The 17,047-nt window shown below is 43.2% G+C and overlaps 1 protein-coding gene across 3 annotated transcripts in view; it reads left to right on the top strand.

Moving 5' to 3' along the window:
* LOC140205711 (guanine nucleotide exchange factor VAV3) overlaps positions 1–17,047 on the top strand; it is a 374,002-nt gene that overhangs the window by 278,782 nt on the left and 78,173 nt on the right. For all 3 annotated transcript variants that reach the window (XM_072273243.1, XM_072273245.1, XM_072273244.1), the window contains one exon: positions 12,671–12,804. In XM_072273243.1, the coding sequence (XP_072129344.1) occupies positions 12,671–12,804 (134 nt within the window). The remainder of the gene's footprint in view (positions 1–12,670; positions 12,805–17,047) is intronic.

A 17,047-nucleotide genomic window follows, 5' to 3' on the forward strand; every position in this document is an offset into this window, starting at 1 on the left:
CCAAAAACAAAGAAATACTCAAATGGCAAAATACTACAACCATGGCTGAGAAGAGAAGTCAAAGCTAATGTAAAAGCAATAGAGAGGGCATAAAACAAAACAAAAATTAGCAGGAATACAGAGAATTGGGAAGCTTTTTAAAAACCTGCAGAGAGCAGCAAAAAGAATCATTAAGAGGGAAAAGATGAAATATGAAAGCAAGCTAGCAAACAATATCAAAGTGGATAGTTAAAGCTTTCTCAAGTCTGTAAAAAATAAATGAGAGTGGAAGACCTCCAGAAAATAAGGCTAAAGAAACAATATTCCGGGACAAGGAGATGACAGATAAACTAAATTAGTATCCCTGGGATTGTGCCAGATGTTGAAGGGTGTGAGGGAAGAGAAGCGAATGCAGTTACTATTACCAGGGAGAAGGTGCTCAAAAGGCTGAATGACTTGAGGGTACATAAGTCACCTTACCAGATGAACTGTGCCCTAGTGTTCTGAAAGAGGTAGCATTAGATATTGTGGAGGCATTAGATATGATCTTTCAAAATTGATTTGACCCTGGCATGGTGCCAGAGGACTGGAAAATTGCAAATGTCACTCCACTCTTTAAGAAAAGAGGAAAGCAGCAGTAAAAAATTATAAACCAGTAAGCTTGACCTGAGTGGTTGGGAAGATGTTGGAGACAATTGTTAATGATAAGGTTATGGAGTACTTGGTGACACAGGACAAGATAGGGCAAAGTCAGCATGATTTCCTTAAGGAAATACCTTGCCTGAGGAACCTGTTGGAATTCTTTGAGATTACAAGTAGGATAGATAAAGGGGATGCAGTGGATGTTGTATATTTGGACTTTCAGAAGACCTTTGACAAGATGCCACACATGAGTCTGCTTACCAAGATAAGAGCCAATGGTATTACAGGAAAGTTACTAGTGTGGTTAGAGCATTGGCTGATTGGTCGGACGCAGAGAGTGGGAATACCAGGATCCTTTTCTGGTTGGCTGCCAGTGACTAGTGGTGTTTCGTAGGTTTCAGTGTTGGGACCACTTCATTTTATGCTATATGTAAATGATTTAGATGATGGAATAGATGGCTTTGTTGCCAAGTTTGCAGCTGTTATGAAGATTGGTGGAGGGGCAGGTAGTGTTGAGGAAACAGGGAGGCTGCAGAAGGAATTAGACAGATTAGGTAAGTGGGCAAGAAAGTGGCAAATGCAATACAATCTTAGAAAATGCATGATTATGCATTTTGGTTTTAGAAATAAATGTGCAGACTATTTTCTAAATGGAAAGGAAAAGACAAAAAATTGAAAACCAAAGGAACTTGGGAGTTCTTATGCAGAACACCCTTAATGTTAACTTGCAGATTGAGTCAGTAGTGAGGAAGACAAATGCCATGTTAACATTCATTTCAAAAGGTCTAGAGTACAAGAGCAAGGATGTGATGCTGAGGCTTTATAAGGCACTAGTGGGGCCTCACCTTGAGTATTGTGAACAGTTTTGGGCACCTCATCTAAGAAAAGATGTGCTACCATTGGAGAGGGTTCAGAGGAGGTTCACAAGGATGATTCCGGGAATGAAAGGGTTATCATACGAGGAATGTTTGATGGCTCTGGGTCTGTACTCACTGGAATTAGAAGGATGAGGGACATCTCATTGAAACGTTTTAAATGTTGAAAGGCCTAGACAGACTAGATGTGGATAGGATGTTTCCCATGGTGGGGGAGTCTAGGGCAAGAGAGCACAGCCTCAGGATAGAAGGGCATCCATTCAAAACAGAGATGCAGAGAAATTTCTTTAGCTAGAATAAGTGAATTTGTGGAATATGTTGCCACAGGGATCTGTGGAGGCCAGGTTGTTAGGTGTATTTAAGGTAGAGCTCGATAGGTTCTTGATTGGACACAATACAAAGGTTCTGGGAAGAAGGCTGGGGAGTGGGGCTTGGGCTGAGGATCCTTGCAGGATTCTACTAGTCACAGGCCTCCATGAAACAATCTAGTATCACTCTCTAGCTTCTCCCACAAAGCCAGTGTTGAATCCAATTCACTGTCTCATCTTCAATGCCAAGCAACTGAACCTGCTTGACCAATCTCCATGTGAGACCTTGTCAAGTGCCTTGCTGAACTCCACAGAAACAACATCCATTGCCTTGCCTCCATCAACTTTCCTGATAACTTCTTCAAATAACTCTATAAAATTGGTTAGACATGACCTAACATGCACAAAGCCATGCTGACTATTCTTAATCAGTCCATGTCTATCCAAATAGAAGCATAGAAACATAGAAAACCTACAGCACAATACAGGCCCTTCGGCCCACAAAGTTGTGCCGAATATGTCCTTCCCTTAGAAATTACCTAGAGTTATCCATAGTCCTCTATTTTTCTGAACTCCATTTACCTGTCCAGGAGTCTCTTAAAAGACCCTATCGCATCCACCTCCACCACTGTCCCCGGCAGCCCACTCCATGCACTCACCGCTCTCTGCGTAAAAAAACTTACCCCTGACATCTCCTCTGTACCTACTTCCAAATACCTTAAAACTATGCCCTCTCGTACTAACTATTTCAGCCCTGGGAAAAAGTCTCTGACTATCCACACGATCAATGCCTTTCATTATCTTGTACACCACTATCAGGTCATGTCTCATCCTCTGTCGCTCCAAGGAGAAAAGGCCGAGTTCACTCAACCTCTTTTCATAAAATATGCTCCCCAATCCAGGCAACATCCTTGTAAATCTCCTCTGCAATGTTTCTGTGGTTTCCACATCCTTCCTGTAGTAAGGTGACCGGAACTGAGCACAGTACTCTAAGTGGAGTCTGACCAAGGTCCTATATAGCTGTAGCATTACCTCTTGGCTCCTAAACTCAATCCCACAATTGATGAAGGCCAAAGCACCGTATGCCTTCTGAACCACAGAGTCAACCTGCGCAGCAGCTTTGAGAATCCTATGGAGACGGACCCCAAGATACCTCTGATCCTCTACAGTGCTATTCTTACCATTTAATACTATATTCTGCCATCATATTTGACCTACCAAAATGAACCACCTCTCACTTATCTGGGTTGAACACCATCTGCCACTTCTCAGCCCAGTTTTGAATCCTATCGATGTCCTGCTGTAACCTCTGACAGCCTTCCACACTATCCACAACACCCCCAACCTTCGTGTCATCAGCAAACTTACTAACCCATCCCTCCACTTCTTCATCCAGGTCATTTATAAAAATCACAAAGAGTAAGGGTCCCAGAACAGATCCCTGAGGCACTCCACTGGTCACCTACCTCCATGCAGGACATGACCAGTCTACAACCACTCTTTGCCTTCCGTGGGCAAGCCAGTTCTGGATCCACAAAGCAATGTTCCCTTGGATCCCATGCCTCCTCACCTTCTCAATAAACCTTGCATGGGGTACCTTGTCAAATGCCTTGCTGAAATTCATATACACTACATCTACTCCTCTACCTTCTTAAATGTGTTTAGTCACATCCTCAAAAAATTCAATCAGGCTCGTAAGACACAACCTGCCTTTCACAAAGCCATGCTTACTATTCTTAATCATATTATGCCTCTCCAAATGTTCATAAATCCTGCCTCTCAGGATCTTCTCCATCAACTTACCAACCACTGAAGTAAGACTCGCTGATCTATAATTTCCTGGGCTATCTCTACTCCTTTACTTCAATAAGGGAACAACATCTGCAACCCTCCGATCCTCCAGAACCTCTCCCGTCCCCATTGATGATGCAAAGATCATCAGCAGAGGCTCAGCAATCTCCTTCCTTGCCTCCCACAGTAGCCTGGCGTACATCTCGTCTGGTCCCAGTGACTTACCTAACTTGATATTTTCTGAAATTTCCTGCACATCCTCTTTCTTAATATCTACATGCTCAAGCTTTTCAGTCCACTGTAAGTCATCCCTACAATTGCCAAGATCCTTTTCCGTAGTGAATACTGAAGCAAAGTACTCTGCTATCTCCTCTGGCTCATACATACTTTTCCACTGTCACACTTGATTGGTCCTATTCTTTCATGTCTTATTCTCTTGCTCTTCACATACTTGTAGAATGCTACTTGTGGTTTTCCTTAATCCTGTCCGCCAAGGTCTTCTCATGTCCCCTTCTGGCTCTCCTAATTTCTTTCTTAAGCTCCTTGGGGTTGAGATTGCAAAGGGGGCTGAAAAAGGCATGTAATAAGGGTAATGACACAATCGTAACGGGGGACTTAAATATGCAAGGAGATTGGGAAAATCAGTTTGGCTTCGAATTGCAAGAGAGGAAATTTGTTGAATGCTCACAAGATTGCTTTTTAGAGTAGCTTGTGCTTGAGCCTACTTGGGGAAAGGCTAATTTAGGTTGGGTTTTGTGTAAAAACCCAGATCTTATTAGGGAGCTTAATATAAAGGAACCCTTAGGAGGCAGTGATCATAATATGATTGAATTCATACTGCAGTTTGAGAGGGAGAAGCACAAGTCACATGCATCAGTATGGCAATTTAATAAAGGGAATTAGAGGCTTGAGAGAGGAGCTTGTCAAGGTGGATTGGAGGAGGATACTGGCAGGGATGACGGCAGAGCAGAGGTGGCTTAACTTTCTAGAAACAGTTCACAAGGTGCAGGATAGATATATTCCACAGAGAAAGAAGTTCTCAAATGGCGGGGGTAGGCAACCGTGGCTGACAAAGAAGTTAAGGACTGCGTAAAGGCCAAGGAAAGGGCATAAAAGGTAGCAAAAGTGAGTGGGAATTTGGATGATTGGAATTCCCATACTCTTAAAGGTCTAGACGGGTTAGAGTTTGTAAAATGTGTTCAGGAAAGTTTTCTAAATCAATATATAGAGGTACCAACTAGAGAGGATGCAATATTAGATCTCCTATTAGGAAATGAGTTGGGACAGGTGACGGAAGTGTGTGTAGGGGAACACTTTGGTTCCAGTGATCACAACACCATTAGTTTCAACTTGATCATGGATAAAGATAGATCTGGTCCTCGGGTTGAGCTTCTGAACTGGAAAAAGGCCAAATTTGAAGAAATGAGAAAGGATCTAAAATGCGTGGATTGGGACAGGTTGTTCTCCGGCAAGGATGTGATTGGTAAGTGGGAGGCCTTCAAAGGAGAAATTTTGAGAGTGCAGAGTTTGTATGTTCCTGTCAGGATTAAAGGCAAAATGAATAAGAATAAGGAACCTTGGTTCTCAAGGGATATTGGAACTCTGATAAAGAAGAAGAGAGAGATGTATGACATGTATAGGAAACAGGGAGTAAATAAGGTGCTTGAGGAGTATAAAAAGTGCAAAAAAAATTTAAGAAAGAGATCAGGAGGGCTAAAAGAAGACATGAGGTTGCTTTGGCAGTCAAGGTGAAGGATAATCCAAAGAGCTTCTACAGGTATTTTAAGAGCAAAAGGTTATTTAGGGATAAAATTGGTCCTCTTGAAGATCAGAGTGGTTGGCTATGTATGGAACCAAAAGAAATGGGGGAGATCTTAAATGTCTTTTTTGCATCTGTATTTACTAAGGAAACTGGCATGGAGTCAATGGAAATAAGGCAAACAAGTAGTGAGGTCATGGAACCTATACAGATTGAAGAGGAGGAGGGGAGGGAGGGAGGGAACGTCAACTCAGACCATGAGAGGCCCACGTCAGGCATTTTCATGCCTTACAAGGCGCAGTTGGAAGTCTGTGTGGGGTGCCGTTCCTCGCACAGACTAGAGCGATGTGTGATTAAGTGCCTTACTCAAGGGCAAAAACATACTGCCACAGCTGAGGCTCAAACTAACGACCTTCAGTTCACTAGACGAACGCCTTAACCACTTGGTCACGTGCCCAAGAGGAGGAGGTGCTTGCTATCTTGAGGCAAATCAGAGTAGATAAATCCCCAGGACCTGACAGGGTATTCCCTTGGACTTTGAAGGAGACTAGTGTTGAAATTGCAGGGGCCCTGGCAGATATATTTAAAATGTCGGTATCTACGGGTGAGGTGCCAGAGGCTTGGAGGATAGCTCAAGTTGTTCCATTGTTTAAAAAAGGCTCTAAAAGTAATCCAGGAAATTATAGGCCCGTAAGTTTGACATCGGTAGTAGGTAAATTATTGGAAGGAGTACTAAGAGATAGGATCTACAAGTATTTGGATAGACGGGAACTTATTAGGGAGAACCAACATGGCTTTGTACGTGGTAGGTCATGTTTAACAAATCTACTAGAGTTTTTCAAGGAGGTTACCAGGAAAGTGGATGAAGGGAAGGCAGTGGATGTTGTCTACATGGACTTCAGTAAGGTATACATTCGGTTGCTAGGTATACATGGAGAGGTGGTAAATTGGATTAGACATTGACTCAATGGAAGAAACCAGAGAGTGGTAGTGGAGGATTGCTTCTCTGAGTGGAGGTCTATGACTAGTGGTGTGCCACAGGGATCAGTGCTGGGTCCATTGTTATTTGTCATTTATATCAATGATCTAGATGATAATGTGGTAAGTTGGATGAGCAAATTTGCTGATGACACAAAGATTGGAGGTGTAGTAGACAGTGAGGAAGGTTTTCAAAGCTTGCGGAGGGATTTGGATCAGCTGGAAAAATGGGCTGAGAAATGGCAGATGGAGTTTAATACAGACAAGTGTGAGGTATTGCACATTGGAAGGACAAACCAAGGTAGAACATACAAAGTAAATGGTAGGGCACTGAGGAGTGCAGTAGAACAGAAGGATCTGGGAATATAGATACAAAATTCCCTAAAAGTGGCTTCACGGGTAGATAGGGTCATAAAGAGAGCTTTTGGTACATTGGCCTTTATAAATCAAAGTATTGAGTATAAGAGTTGGAATGTTATGGTGAGGTTGTATAAGACATTGCTGAGGCCGAATTTGGAGTATTGTGTGCAGTTTTGGTCACTAAATTACAGGAAGGATATTAATAAGGTTGAAAGAGTGCAGAAAAGGTTTACAAGGATGTTGCCGGGACTTGAGAAACTCAGTTACAGAGAAAGGTTGAATAGGTTAGGACTTTCCTGGAGCGTAGAAGAATGAGGGGAAATTTGATAGAGGTATATAAAATTATGGTGGGTATAGATAGAGTGAATGCAAGCAGGCTTTTTCCACTGAGGCTAGGGGAGAAAAAAACCAGAGGACATGGGTTAAGGGTGAAGGGGGAAAAGTTTAAAGGGAACATTAGAGGGGGCTTCTTCACACAGAGAGTGGTGGGAGTGTGGAATGAGCTGCCAGATGAAGTGGTAAATGCGGGCTCACTTTTAACATTTAAGAAAAACTTGGACAGGTACATGGATGAGAGGTGTATATAAGGATATGGTCCATGTGCAGGTCAGTGGGACTAGGCAGAAAAATGGTTCGGCACAGCCAAGAAGGGCCAAAAGGCCTGTTTCTGTGCTGTAATGTTCTATGGTTCTATGATTGGGAAGCACGTCCTCTTTCTTAATGACTATAAGCTCAAGCATTTCAGTCCGCTCTAAGTCATCCCCACAATTGCCAAAGTCGTTTTCCCTGGTGAATACTAAAGCAAAGTATTAACTTAGTACCTCCGCTACCTCGTCCAACTCCATGCGGACTTTTCCACTATCGCACCTGATTGGTTCTATTCTCACATGGCTCATCCTTTTGCTCTTGTAGAATGCCTTGGTGTTTTCCCTAATCTTGTTCGCCAAAGCATTCTCATGGCTCTCTTCTGGCTTTTGTAATTCCATTCTTAAGCTCTTAGCAATCTTGTAATTTTCTAGAGCTCTAACAATACCTAGTTTCTTGAACCTTTCATAACGTTTTCATTGCATTTCCCTGAGAACATCAGTTCCCAATATATGCTCCCAAGATACTGCCTAATAGCATCATATTTCCCACCACCCCAATTGTTTTCCCAAATTGTCTGCTTCTATCCTTCTCCAGTGCTTTGGTGAAGGAGATCGATTGTGATCACAAACACCAAAATGCTCTCCCACTGAGAATTCTGACATCTGACCAGGTTCATTTCCCAATACCAGATCTGTATAGCCTCCTAATACAGCCTCTGTACAGCCTGTGTATAAGATGATGAGAGGCATTGATCATGTGGATAGTCAGAGGCTTTTTCCCAGGGCTGAAATGGTTGCCACAAGAGGACACAGGTTTAAGGTGCTGGGGAGTAGGTACAGAGGAGATGTCAGGGGTAAGTTTTTACTCAGAGAGTGGTGAGTGTGTGGAATGGGCTGCCGGCAACAGTGGTGGAGGCGGATAGGATAGGGTCTTTAAGAGACTTTTGGATAGGTACATGGAGCTTAGAAAAATAGAGGGCTATGGGTAAGCCTAGTAATTTCTAAGGTAGGGACATGTTCGGCACAACTTTGTGGGTCGAAAGGCCTGTATTGTGCAGTAGGTTTTCTATGTTTCTCCTATAGTTGGGTTATTGATATACTGTGTCATGAAACCTTCTAAGCACACCTAACAAACTCCACCCTATTTAAACCCCTGTGCTAAGGAGATGCCAATCAATATGAGGAAAGTTAAAATTTCTCATCACAACATCCCTATTGTTATTGCACCGTTCCAGAATCTGCCTCCCTATCTGCTCCTTGATATCCCTGTTACTAATGTGGGGGTCTATAAAAATACCCAGTAGAATTATTACCCCTTTCCTGTTTCTGACTTCCATCCACGCTGACTCAATAGACCATCCCTCCATGACTTTTTCTTTTTCTGTAGCCATGACACTATTTCTACTTAGCAATGCCACATCCCCACTTCTTTTGCCTCCCTCTCTGTTCTTTTTGTAACATCTAGAGCCCAACACACTCAGCAGCCATTCCTGCTCCTGAGACATCCAAGTTTCTGGAATGACCACAATGTCATGGTTCCATGCTTTAAGTTAATCAACCTAGTTTATGATACTCCTTGCATTAAAATAGACACATCTCAAACCATCTGGCTGAGTGCATCTTTACTATCACATCTGCCTGGCCTGCCTCACAAACTCCCTACAAGCTTTCTCTAATTGGGCTCCAACCTCTCCATCCTCTGCCTCTTCACTTCGGTTACCACCCCCTGCAAATCTTGTTTAAACCCTTCCTGATAACATTAGCAAACCTCTCCGTCAGGATACTGGTCCCTCTCGGATTCCAGTGCAACCCATCCTTTTTTGTACAGGTCACACCTGCCCCAGACGAGGTCCCAATGATCCAAAACTCTGAATCCCTACCTGCCTGTCACTCCTGTCTATCACCTCCTCACTCCCCTTAACAAGCTGAAGGTCATTGAGCTGCAGCTCCAGCTCCCTGACTCAATCTCTAAGGAGCTGCAGCTTGATGCACCTGGCACAGATGTGGCCATCAGGGAGGCTGGAAGTCTCCTGGACATCCCACATATGAAACCCAGAACAGAACACTGGCCTCGCAGTCGTACCCACTATTCTTGTTAGAGGAGTAATTTACCTCTCCTAGGCCTGTCCTCACTAAAGGCCCAGCAAGCCAAAGCCCTGCTACTCTGACTTACACTACTCCGATGACCGCTCTGCTAGACAGTGTCTCTCTTTAATTTTGGAGCTATTCTCACTGTCCTTGCGCAATGACGTTTCTGCGTCTGCACACTTCTCTCCAACCTGTGTGAAGCTCTCTCTCTCTTCGAATCGATTGGCCCACTGCTAATGCACTGAGTCCTTTGAAACACCCCTTTTTGAATCTTCCTGACTTGTGTGAAGCTCTCTCTCTCTCTTTGAATTGATTGGTCTACTGCTAATTGATTGATCTACCACTAATGTCGACTGTACTCTTTTTCACTTGACAAGTTCTTCTGTTTTGTTCTGGCTAAGCACTGCCGTGACATTTTCCTTGATTAGTAATGCCACCCCTTCTCATTTAATCCTTCCTGCTCTTTTGCATCTAAAACAATGCAATCCTGGAATGTTGAGCTGTCTGTCCTGCCCCTCTTACAACCAAGTCTCACTAAAGGCTACAATATCATAATTCCATGTCTTGAGCCATGCCCTGAGCTATCTGCCTTTCCTACAATACTTCTTACATTGAAATACACACAGCTCTAGACATTAAACGCACTATGCTTAACCTTTTGATTCCTGACTTTGTCTGAAATCTTAACAACATCTATCTCCACAACATCTCCACTATCTCATCAAAGTTGCTGGTGAATGCAGCAGGCCTGACGAAGGGTCTCGGCCTGAACCGTCGACTGTACCTCTTCCTAGAGATGCTGCCTGGCCTGCTGCTGTCCTGATGAAGGGTCTCGGCCTGAAACGTCGACTGTACCTCTTCCTAGAGATGCTGCCTGGCCTGCTGCATTCACCAGCAACTTTGTGTGTTGCTTGAATATCCAGCATCTGCAGAATTCCTGTTATCTCCACTATCTGTCCTGGGACTCTTGATTCCCATCCCCTTGCAACTCCAGTTTAAACCCCCAAGTGCAGCACTAGCAAATCTTCCCACTAGGATATTAGACCCTTCCAGTTATGGTGCATACCTTCACTTCTATACATGTCTCACCTTCCCTGGAAGAGAGCCCAATGATCCAAAAACCTTCTGTCCTCTCTCCTACACCAATTTGTTTGACACTTGTTAAACTATATTTCTAGCCTCACTAGCATGTGGCATTGGTAGCAATCCTGATATTTCAACCCTGGAGGTCCTGTCCTTTAACTTAGCGCCTAACTCCCTGAGCTCCCTTCACTAAACCTCACCACTCTTCCTACCAATATCATTGGTACCTACAGGGACCATGACCTCTGTCTGTTCTCCCTCCCACTTCAGAATCCTGAGGACTCAATCGGAGATACCCACACCTTGGCACCCAGAGGCAATATATCATCTGGGGATCTCCTTCTCATGCATTGACACTATGGCTTTCCTCTGCTGGGTCATTCTCACCCCATCCCCAAGAGTATCCAGAGTGGCATACCTTTTGTTTGAGGGGTCTGGCCACAGAGATACTCTGCACTTTTCCCTCTTGACAGTCACCCATATTACCTGTGACCTGCACCTTGGGTGAAACTACCTCACCCCCTAGGTCTCCTGAATGATCCAGAGGTCATCCAGTTCCTTAATGCAGAGTATTGGATGTTGCAGTGTGATGTACTTAGAAACATAGAAAACTCTACAGCACAATACAAGTCCTTTGGCTCACAACGCTGTGCCGAACATGTACTTACTTCTTGTAGGTGTCATCATTGGGGACACTGGAGGTGCATTTATTATACATAATATGTATGTGACAAATCTGTTGGAATTCTTTAGAGAATTAACAAGCAGGGTAGACAAAGGAGAATCGGTTGATGTGTACTTGGATTTTCAGAAATCCTTTGATAAGCTGCTACACATGAAGTGGCTTAACAAACTACGAGTCCATAGTATTACAGGAAAGATTCCAGCACGGATAAAGCATTGGCTAATTGGCAGGAGGCAAAGAATGTGAATTAAGGGACCATTTTCTGGTTGGCTGCCAGTGACTAGTGGTGTTCCACAGGTCTCTGCGTTGGGACCAATTCTTTTTATGTTATATGTCAATGATTTGGGTGATGGAATTGATGGCTTCATTGCAAAGTTTTCAGATGATATAAAGGTAGGTAGTTTTGAGGAAGTAGAGAAGCTACAGAAAGACAGGCAGATGAGAAAGAATGGGCAAAGAAGTGGCAGATGGAATATAGTGTTGGGAAGTGTATGGTAATGCACTTTGGGAGAAGAAATGAAAAGATTGACTATCTTCTAAATGGAGAGAAAATGCAAAAACTGAGTTGCAAACGGACTTGGGAGTCCTTCTGCAGGATTCCCTAAAGGCTAATTTACCTAAACCTAACCCTAACCCTAATGTGAGTGCTGATTCGCCCACTGCCCAAATACTCTCAACCTAACCCTAACCCTAAACCTAATGCGACCTTTCACAGACGAGGTAAGAAGGAATTTTTTTTTTTTTTTTAGCTAGAGAGTAGTTAATCAGTGGAATGCTCTGCCGCATACTGTGTCATTGGCCAAGTCCATGGGAATATTTAAGGTGAAGGTTGAGCATTTCCTGATCCATTGGAGCATCAAAGGATATGGCAAGAAGCCACGTGTATGGGGTTGAGTGAGATTTGGGATCAGCCATGATGGAATGGCAGAGCAGACTCAATGGGTTGAATGACCTAATTCAGCTCCTATGTCTTATGGTCTTCTCTCAGACTGGTGGATTTTTTCCCCATTTAGAAAGTAGTCCGCACACTTATTTCTACTGCCAAAGTGCATGATCATGAATTTTCCAACATTGTATTTCATTTGCCATTTTCTTGCCCATTCTCCTAATCTGTCTAAGTCCTTCTGCAGCCTACTTGTTTCCAAAACACTTCCTGCCCCTCCACCAATCTCCATATCACCTGCAAACTTGGCAACAAAGCCATCTATTCCTTCATCTAAATAATTGATATACAGAATAAAAAGAAGCAGACCGCTGCTAGGATAGTTAAGAAAGTGCATGGTGTGTTGATCTTCAATAGTCAGGGAATTGAGTTATGTTTACGGTTAGCAGGCAATCAGCAGCTACGAAGTTGGAAGTGTGCAGATGATCTGGAATTCTGCATGATTTGAGATGTCCAATAAGAGTGAGTTCAGAGAAGTCCAATGAAGCAAGGGTTACTGGTGAGCCTGAGTGTTGGAGATGAAGAGAGATTGGGAACAAGACAAATTCATCATGATAGCACTAACTTGCCTGAACTTGCTCCTCCCCTCCAGGACTGCCAAGAATGCAGGTGACCAGGTGCTATGAAGGAGTGCCGCAGCCACCCAACACTGGTCCAGCACTGACCATTCAGCAGGGAGACGTTATTGAAGTCCATGGTGCTGAAGCACACTCTGTCTGGTGGAAGGTATGAGGGCATGTAAACAGAGGAGTTCCTTCCAGTGCTGGCTAATACAGAATTACCCCTTGGAACATCTCCTTTCCCCTGTTCTGTGATCATTCGTGAGGGAGGGTCACCCTGTGGGTGGGGTGATGCTGAGGGAGGGTCACACTGAGGGAGAGGTGGTACTGGGGAAGGGTCACACTGGGAGGGGTGGTACTGAGGGAAAGTCACACTGCGGGAGGGGTAGAAATGAGGAAGGGTCACACTTCTGGGAGGGGAAACTGAGGGAGGGTCACACTGTGAAAGATCCCTTCATTTTCAGGAAAATGAAGGCATAATCAGGTGGAAGCAGCTAAGACTGCGAATCCCTAGAAGACTACAAGGGACATAGGACTCCACAGAGTCATAGTGTTAGATAGACTTTTTCAGTCTCTCCAGTCCAAACTAGGTACTTGAGGATCTTTTCTGTCCCCTTTCTAGCTTAATCACATACTTTGTGTGATGTGGCAACCAAGACAGTGCACGATACACCCGGTGTGGTCTCTTTACAGATTACAGAGGAGAGGTGCATACTACCCTGAGGCAAATCAGGGTGGATAACTCCCCAGGGCCTGACAAAATCTTCCCATAGATCCTACAGGAGGCAAGTGCAGAAATTGCCAGAGCCTTTGCAGAGATATTTTAATTATCATTAGCAACAGAAGAGGTACCAGAGGATTGGAGGATTGCCAATGTTGTTCTATTGTTTAAAAGAAGGCTCTAAACAGAAACCAGGAATTGATAGGCTGGTGAGTCTGTCATCAATTTTGGGAAAGTTATTGGAAGGTATTTTAAGGGACCAGATATATAAATATTTGGATAGACATGGACTGATTAAGGATAGTCAGCATGGCTTTGTTCATGGTAGGTCATGTCTAACCAATCTTGTAGAGTTTTTTGAGGAAGTTACCAGGAAAGTGGTTGAAAGCAAGGTAGTGCATGTTGTCTACATGGGCTTCAGTAAGGCATTTGACAAGGTCACGCATGGGAGGCTGGTGCCTAGTGGTGTGCCACAGGGATCAGGAGTTGTCATTTGTCATCCATGTCAATGATCTGAATGATAATGTAGTTAACTGGATCAACAATTTTGCGGATGACACCAAGACTGGGGGTGTAGTAGAAGTGAGGAAGACTATCATGGCTTGCAGAAGGTCTGCATCAACTAGAACAATGGGCTGAAAAATGGCAAATGGAATTTAATGCAGACAAGTGCAAGGTTTCGCACTTCAGTAGGACCAATAGGGTAGGTCTTACACAGCGAACAGTAGGGTACCGGGGAATATGATGTTACAGGTAGGTAGGATCATAAAGAAGGCTTTTGCCACATTGGAATTCATAAATCAATGCACTGAGTAAAGAAAATGGGATATTATGTTAAAGTTGTATAAGACATTGGTGAGGCCTAATTTGGAGTATTGTGTGTAGTTTTGGTAACCTACCTACAGGAAAAATGTAAACAAGATTGAAAGAATGCAGAGGAAATTTACAAGGATGTTGCCAGGTCTTGAGGACCTGAGCTATAAGGAAAGATTGAATAGGTTAGGACCGTATTCTTCAGAAGGTTGAAGATTGAGAGGAGATTTGATAGACCTACACAAAATTATGAGGAGTATAGATAGAGCTTTTTTCACTGTTGGGTGGGACTACATGTAGAGCACTTGGGTTAAGGGTGAGAGGTGAGAAGTTTATGGGGAACATGATGGAAAACTTCTTCACTCAGAGGGCCATGAGAGTGTGGAATGAGCTGCCAACACAAGTGGACCAAGCGAGCTCGATTTCAACATTTAAGAGAAGTTTGAATAGGTACATGAATAGTAAGGATATGGAAGGTTATGATCAAGGGGCAATTCATTGGGAGTAGGTAGTTTAATTAGTTTTAGCATGGAATAGATGATCCAAATGACTATTTCTGTGCTTGCTTCCCTATAACTATGATTGTAAAAAGATATCCACCACTTGTCCACAGTGCCCCAATTAATGAATGCAAGCAAGCAAATTCTTTCTTCACCACCCACCCTCTACTTTCAGGGAATTATTTGCCTGTATCCTTTAGTCTCTCTGTTCTACAACACTATCCAAGGGCCCCGCCAGTTACTGTGTTGTCCTGCCACAGTTAAACTTCCCAAAATGCATCACTTTGCTTTTGATTTAGTTCAAATTCCATCTTCCATTCATTAGCCTACTTTCCCAGTTGATCTCCGTCCTGTTGTAAGCTAAGACAGCTGAGGGAAATTGGTGTAAAGAAAACCAATTTCCCTCGGGTCAATGAAGTATGACTGTGACTTATTCACTGACCCCTAAATCACCAGTGCTGGTGTCATCAGCAAAGTGTGTATGCAGAACCACAGGTGAAGGTGATACTTCCACTGTGTGTTTATTGTAGAAAAATTGATGGAAGCTGGTGAAATTGAGAAAAAGAATACTGATGTCCTGAAACATTGAAACATTATGCAAAGAGAAAAGACTTTCCGTGTTGATGCACATAAACCATATAACAATTACAGCACGGAAACAGGCCATCCCGGCCCTTCTAGTCCGTGCCAAACTCTTACTCTCACCTAGTCCCACCGACCTGCACTCAGCCCATAACCCTCCATTCCTTTCCTGTCCAAATATCTATTCAATTTAACTTTAAATGACAACATCGAACCTGCCTCAACCACTTCTACTGGAAGCTCGTTCCACACAGCTACCACTCTCTGAGTAAGGAAGTTCCCCCTCATGTTACCCCTAAACTTTTGCCCTTTAACTCTCAACTCATGTCCTCTTGTTTGAATCTCCCCCACTCTCAGTGGAAAAAGCCTATCCACGTCAACTCTACCTATCCCCCTCATAATTTTAAATACCTCTATCAAGTCCCCTTCAACCTTCTATGCTCCAAAGAATAAAGACCTAACTTGTTCAACCTTTCTCTGTAACTTAGGAGATGAAACCCAGGCAACATTTTAGTAAATCTCCTCTGTACTCTCTCAATTTTATTGACATCTTTACTGTAATTTGGTGACCAGAACTGTACACAATACTCCAAATTTGGCCTCACCAATGCCTTATACAATTTCAGCATTACATTCCAACTCCAATACTCAATGCTCTGGTTTATAAAGGCCAGCATACCAAAAGCTTCATTCACCACCCTATCCACATGAGATTCCACCTTCAGGGAACTATGCACCATTATTCCTAGATCCCTCTGTTCCACTGCATTCTTCAATGCCCTACCATTTACCATGCATGTCCTATTTTGATTGGTCCTACCAATATGTAGCACCTCACATTTTTCAGCATTAAACTCCATCTGCCATCTTTCAGCCCACTCTTCTAACTGGCCTAAATCTCTCTGCAAGCTTTGAAAGCCCACTTCATTATCCACAATGCCACCTATCTTAGTATCATCTGCACACTTACTAATCCAATTTACCACCCCATCATCCAGATCATTAATATATATGACAAACAACATTCAACCCACTACAGATCCCTGAGGCATACCACTGGTCACCGGCCTCCAATCTGAGAGTTATCCACCACTCCTTTCTAGCGTCTCCCATCCAGACACTGCTGAATCCATTTTACTACTTCGATATTAATGCCTAACGACTGAACCTTCCTAACTAACCTTTTGTGTGTAACCTTGTCAAAGGCCTTACTGAAGTCCATATAGACAACATCCACCACTTTACCCTCGTCAACTTTCCTAGTAACCTCATCAAAAAATTCAATAAGATTTGTCAAACATGACCTTCCACTCTCAAATCCATGTTGACTGTTCCTAATCAGACCCTGTCTATCCAGATAATTATATATACCATCTCTAAGAATACTTTCCATCAATTTACCCACCACTGACGTCAAACTCACAGGCCGATAATTGCTAGGTTTACTCTTAGAACCCTTTTTAAACAATGGAACAACATGAGCATATGCTAATCCTCTGGCATCATCCCCATTTCTAATGACATTTGAAATATTTCTGTCAGAGTCCCTGCTACTTCCACAGTAACTTCCCTCAAGGTCCTAGGGCATATCTTCTCCGGACCCGGAGACTTATCCACTTCTATATTTCTTAAAAGTGCCAGTACTTCCTCTTCTTTAATTACAATACTTTCCATAACTACCCTTCTTGTTTCCTTTACCTTACACAATTCAATATCCTTCTCCTTAGTGAGTACCGAAGAAAAGCAATTGTTCAAAATCTCCCCCATCTCTTTTAGCTCCGCACATATCCATC

The sequence above is a fragment of the Mobula birostris genome, chromosome 12, assembly GCF_030028105.1.
Source record: "Mobula birostris isolate sMobBir1 chromosome 12, sMobBir1.hap1, whole genome shotgun sequence".
Taxonomy (NCBI): Eukaryota; Metazoa; Chordata; class Chondrichthyes; order Myliobatiformes; family Myliobatidae; genus Mobula; species Mobula birostris.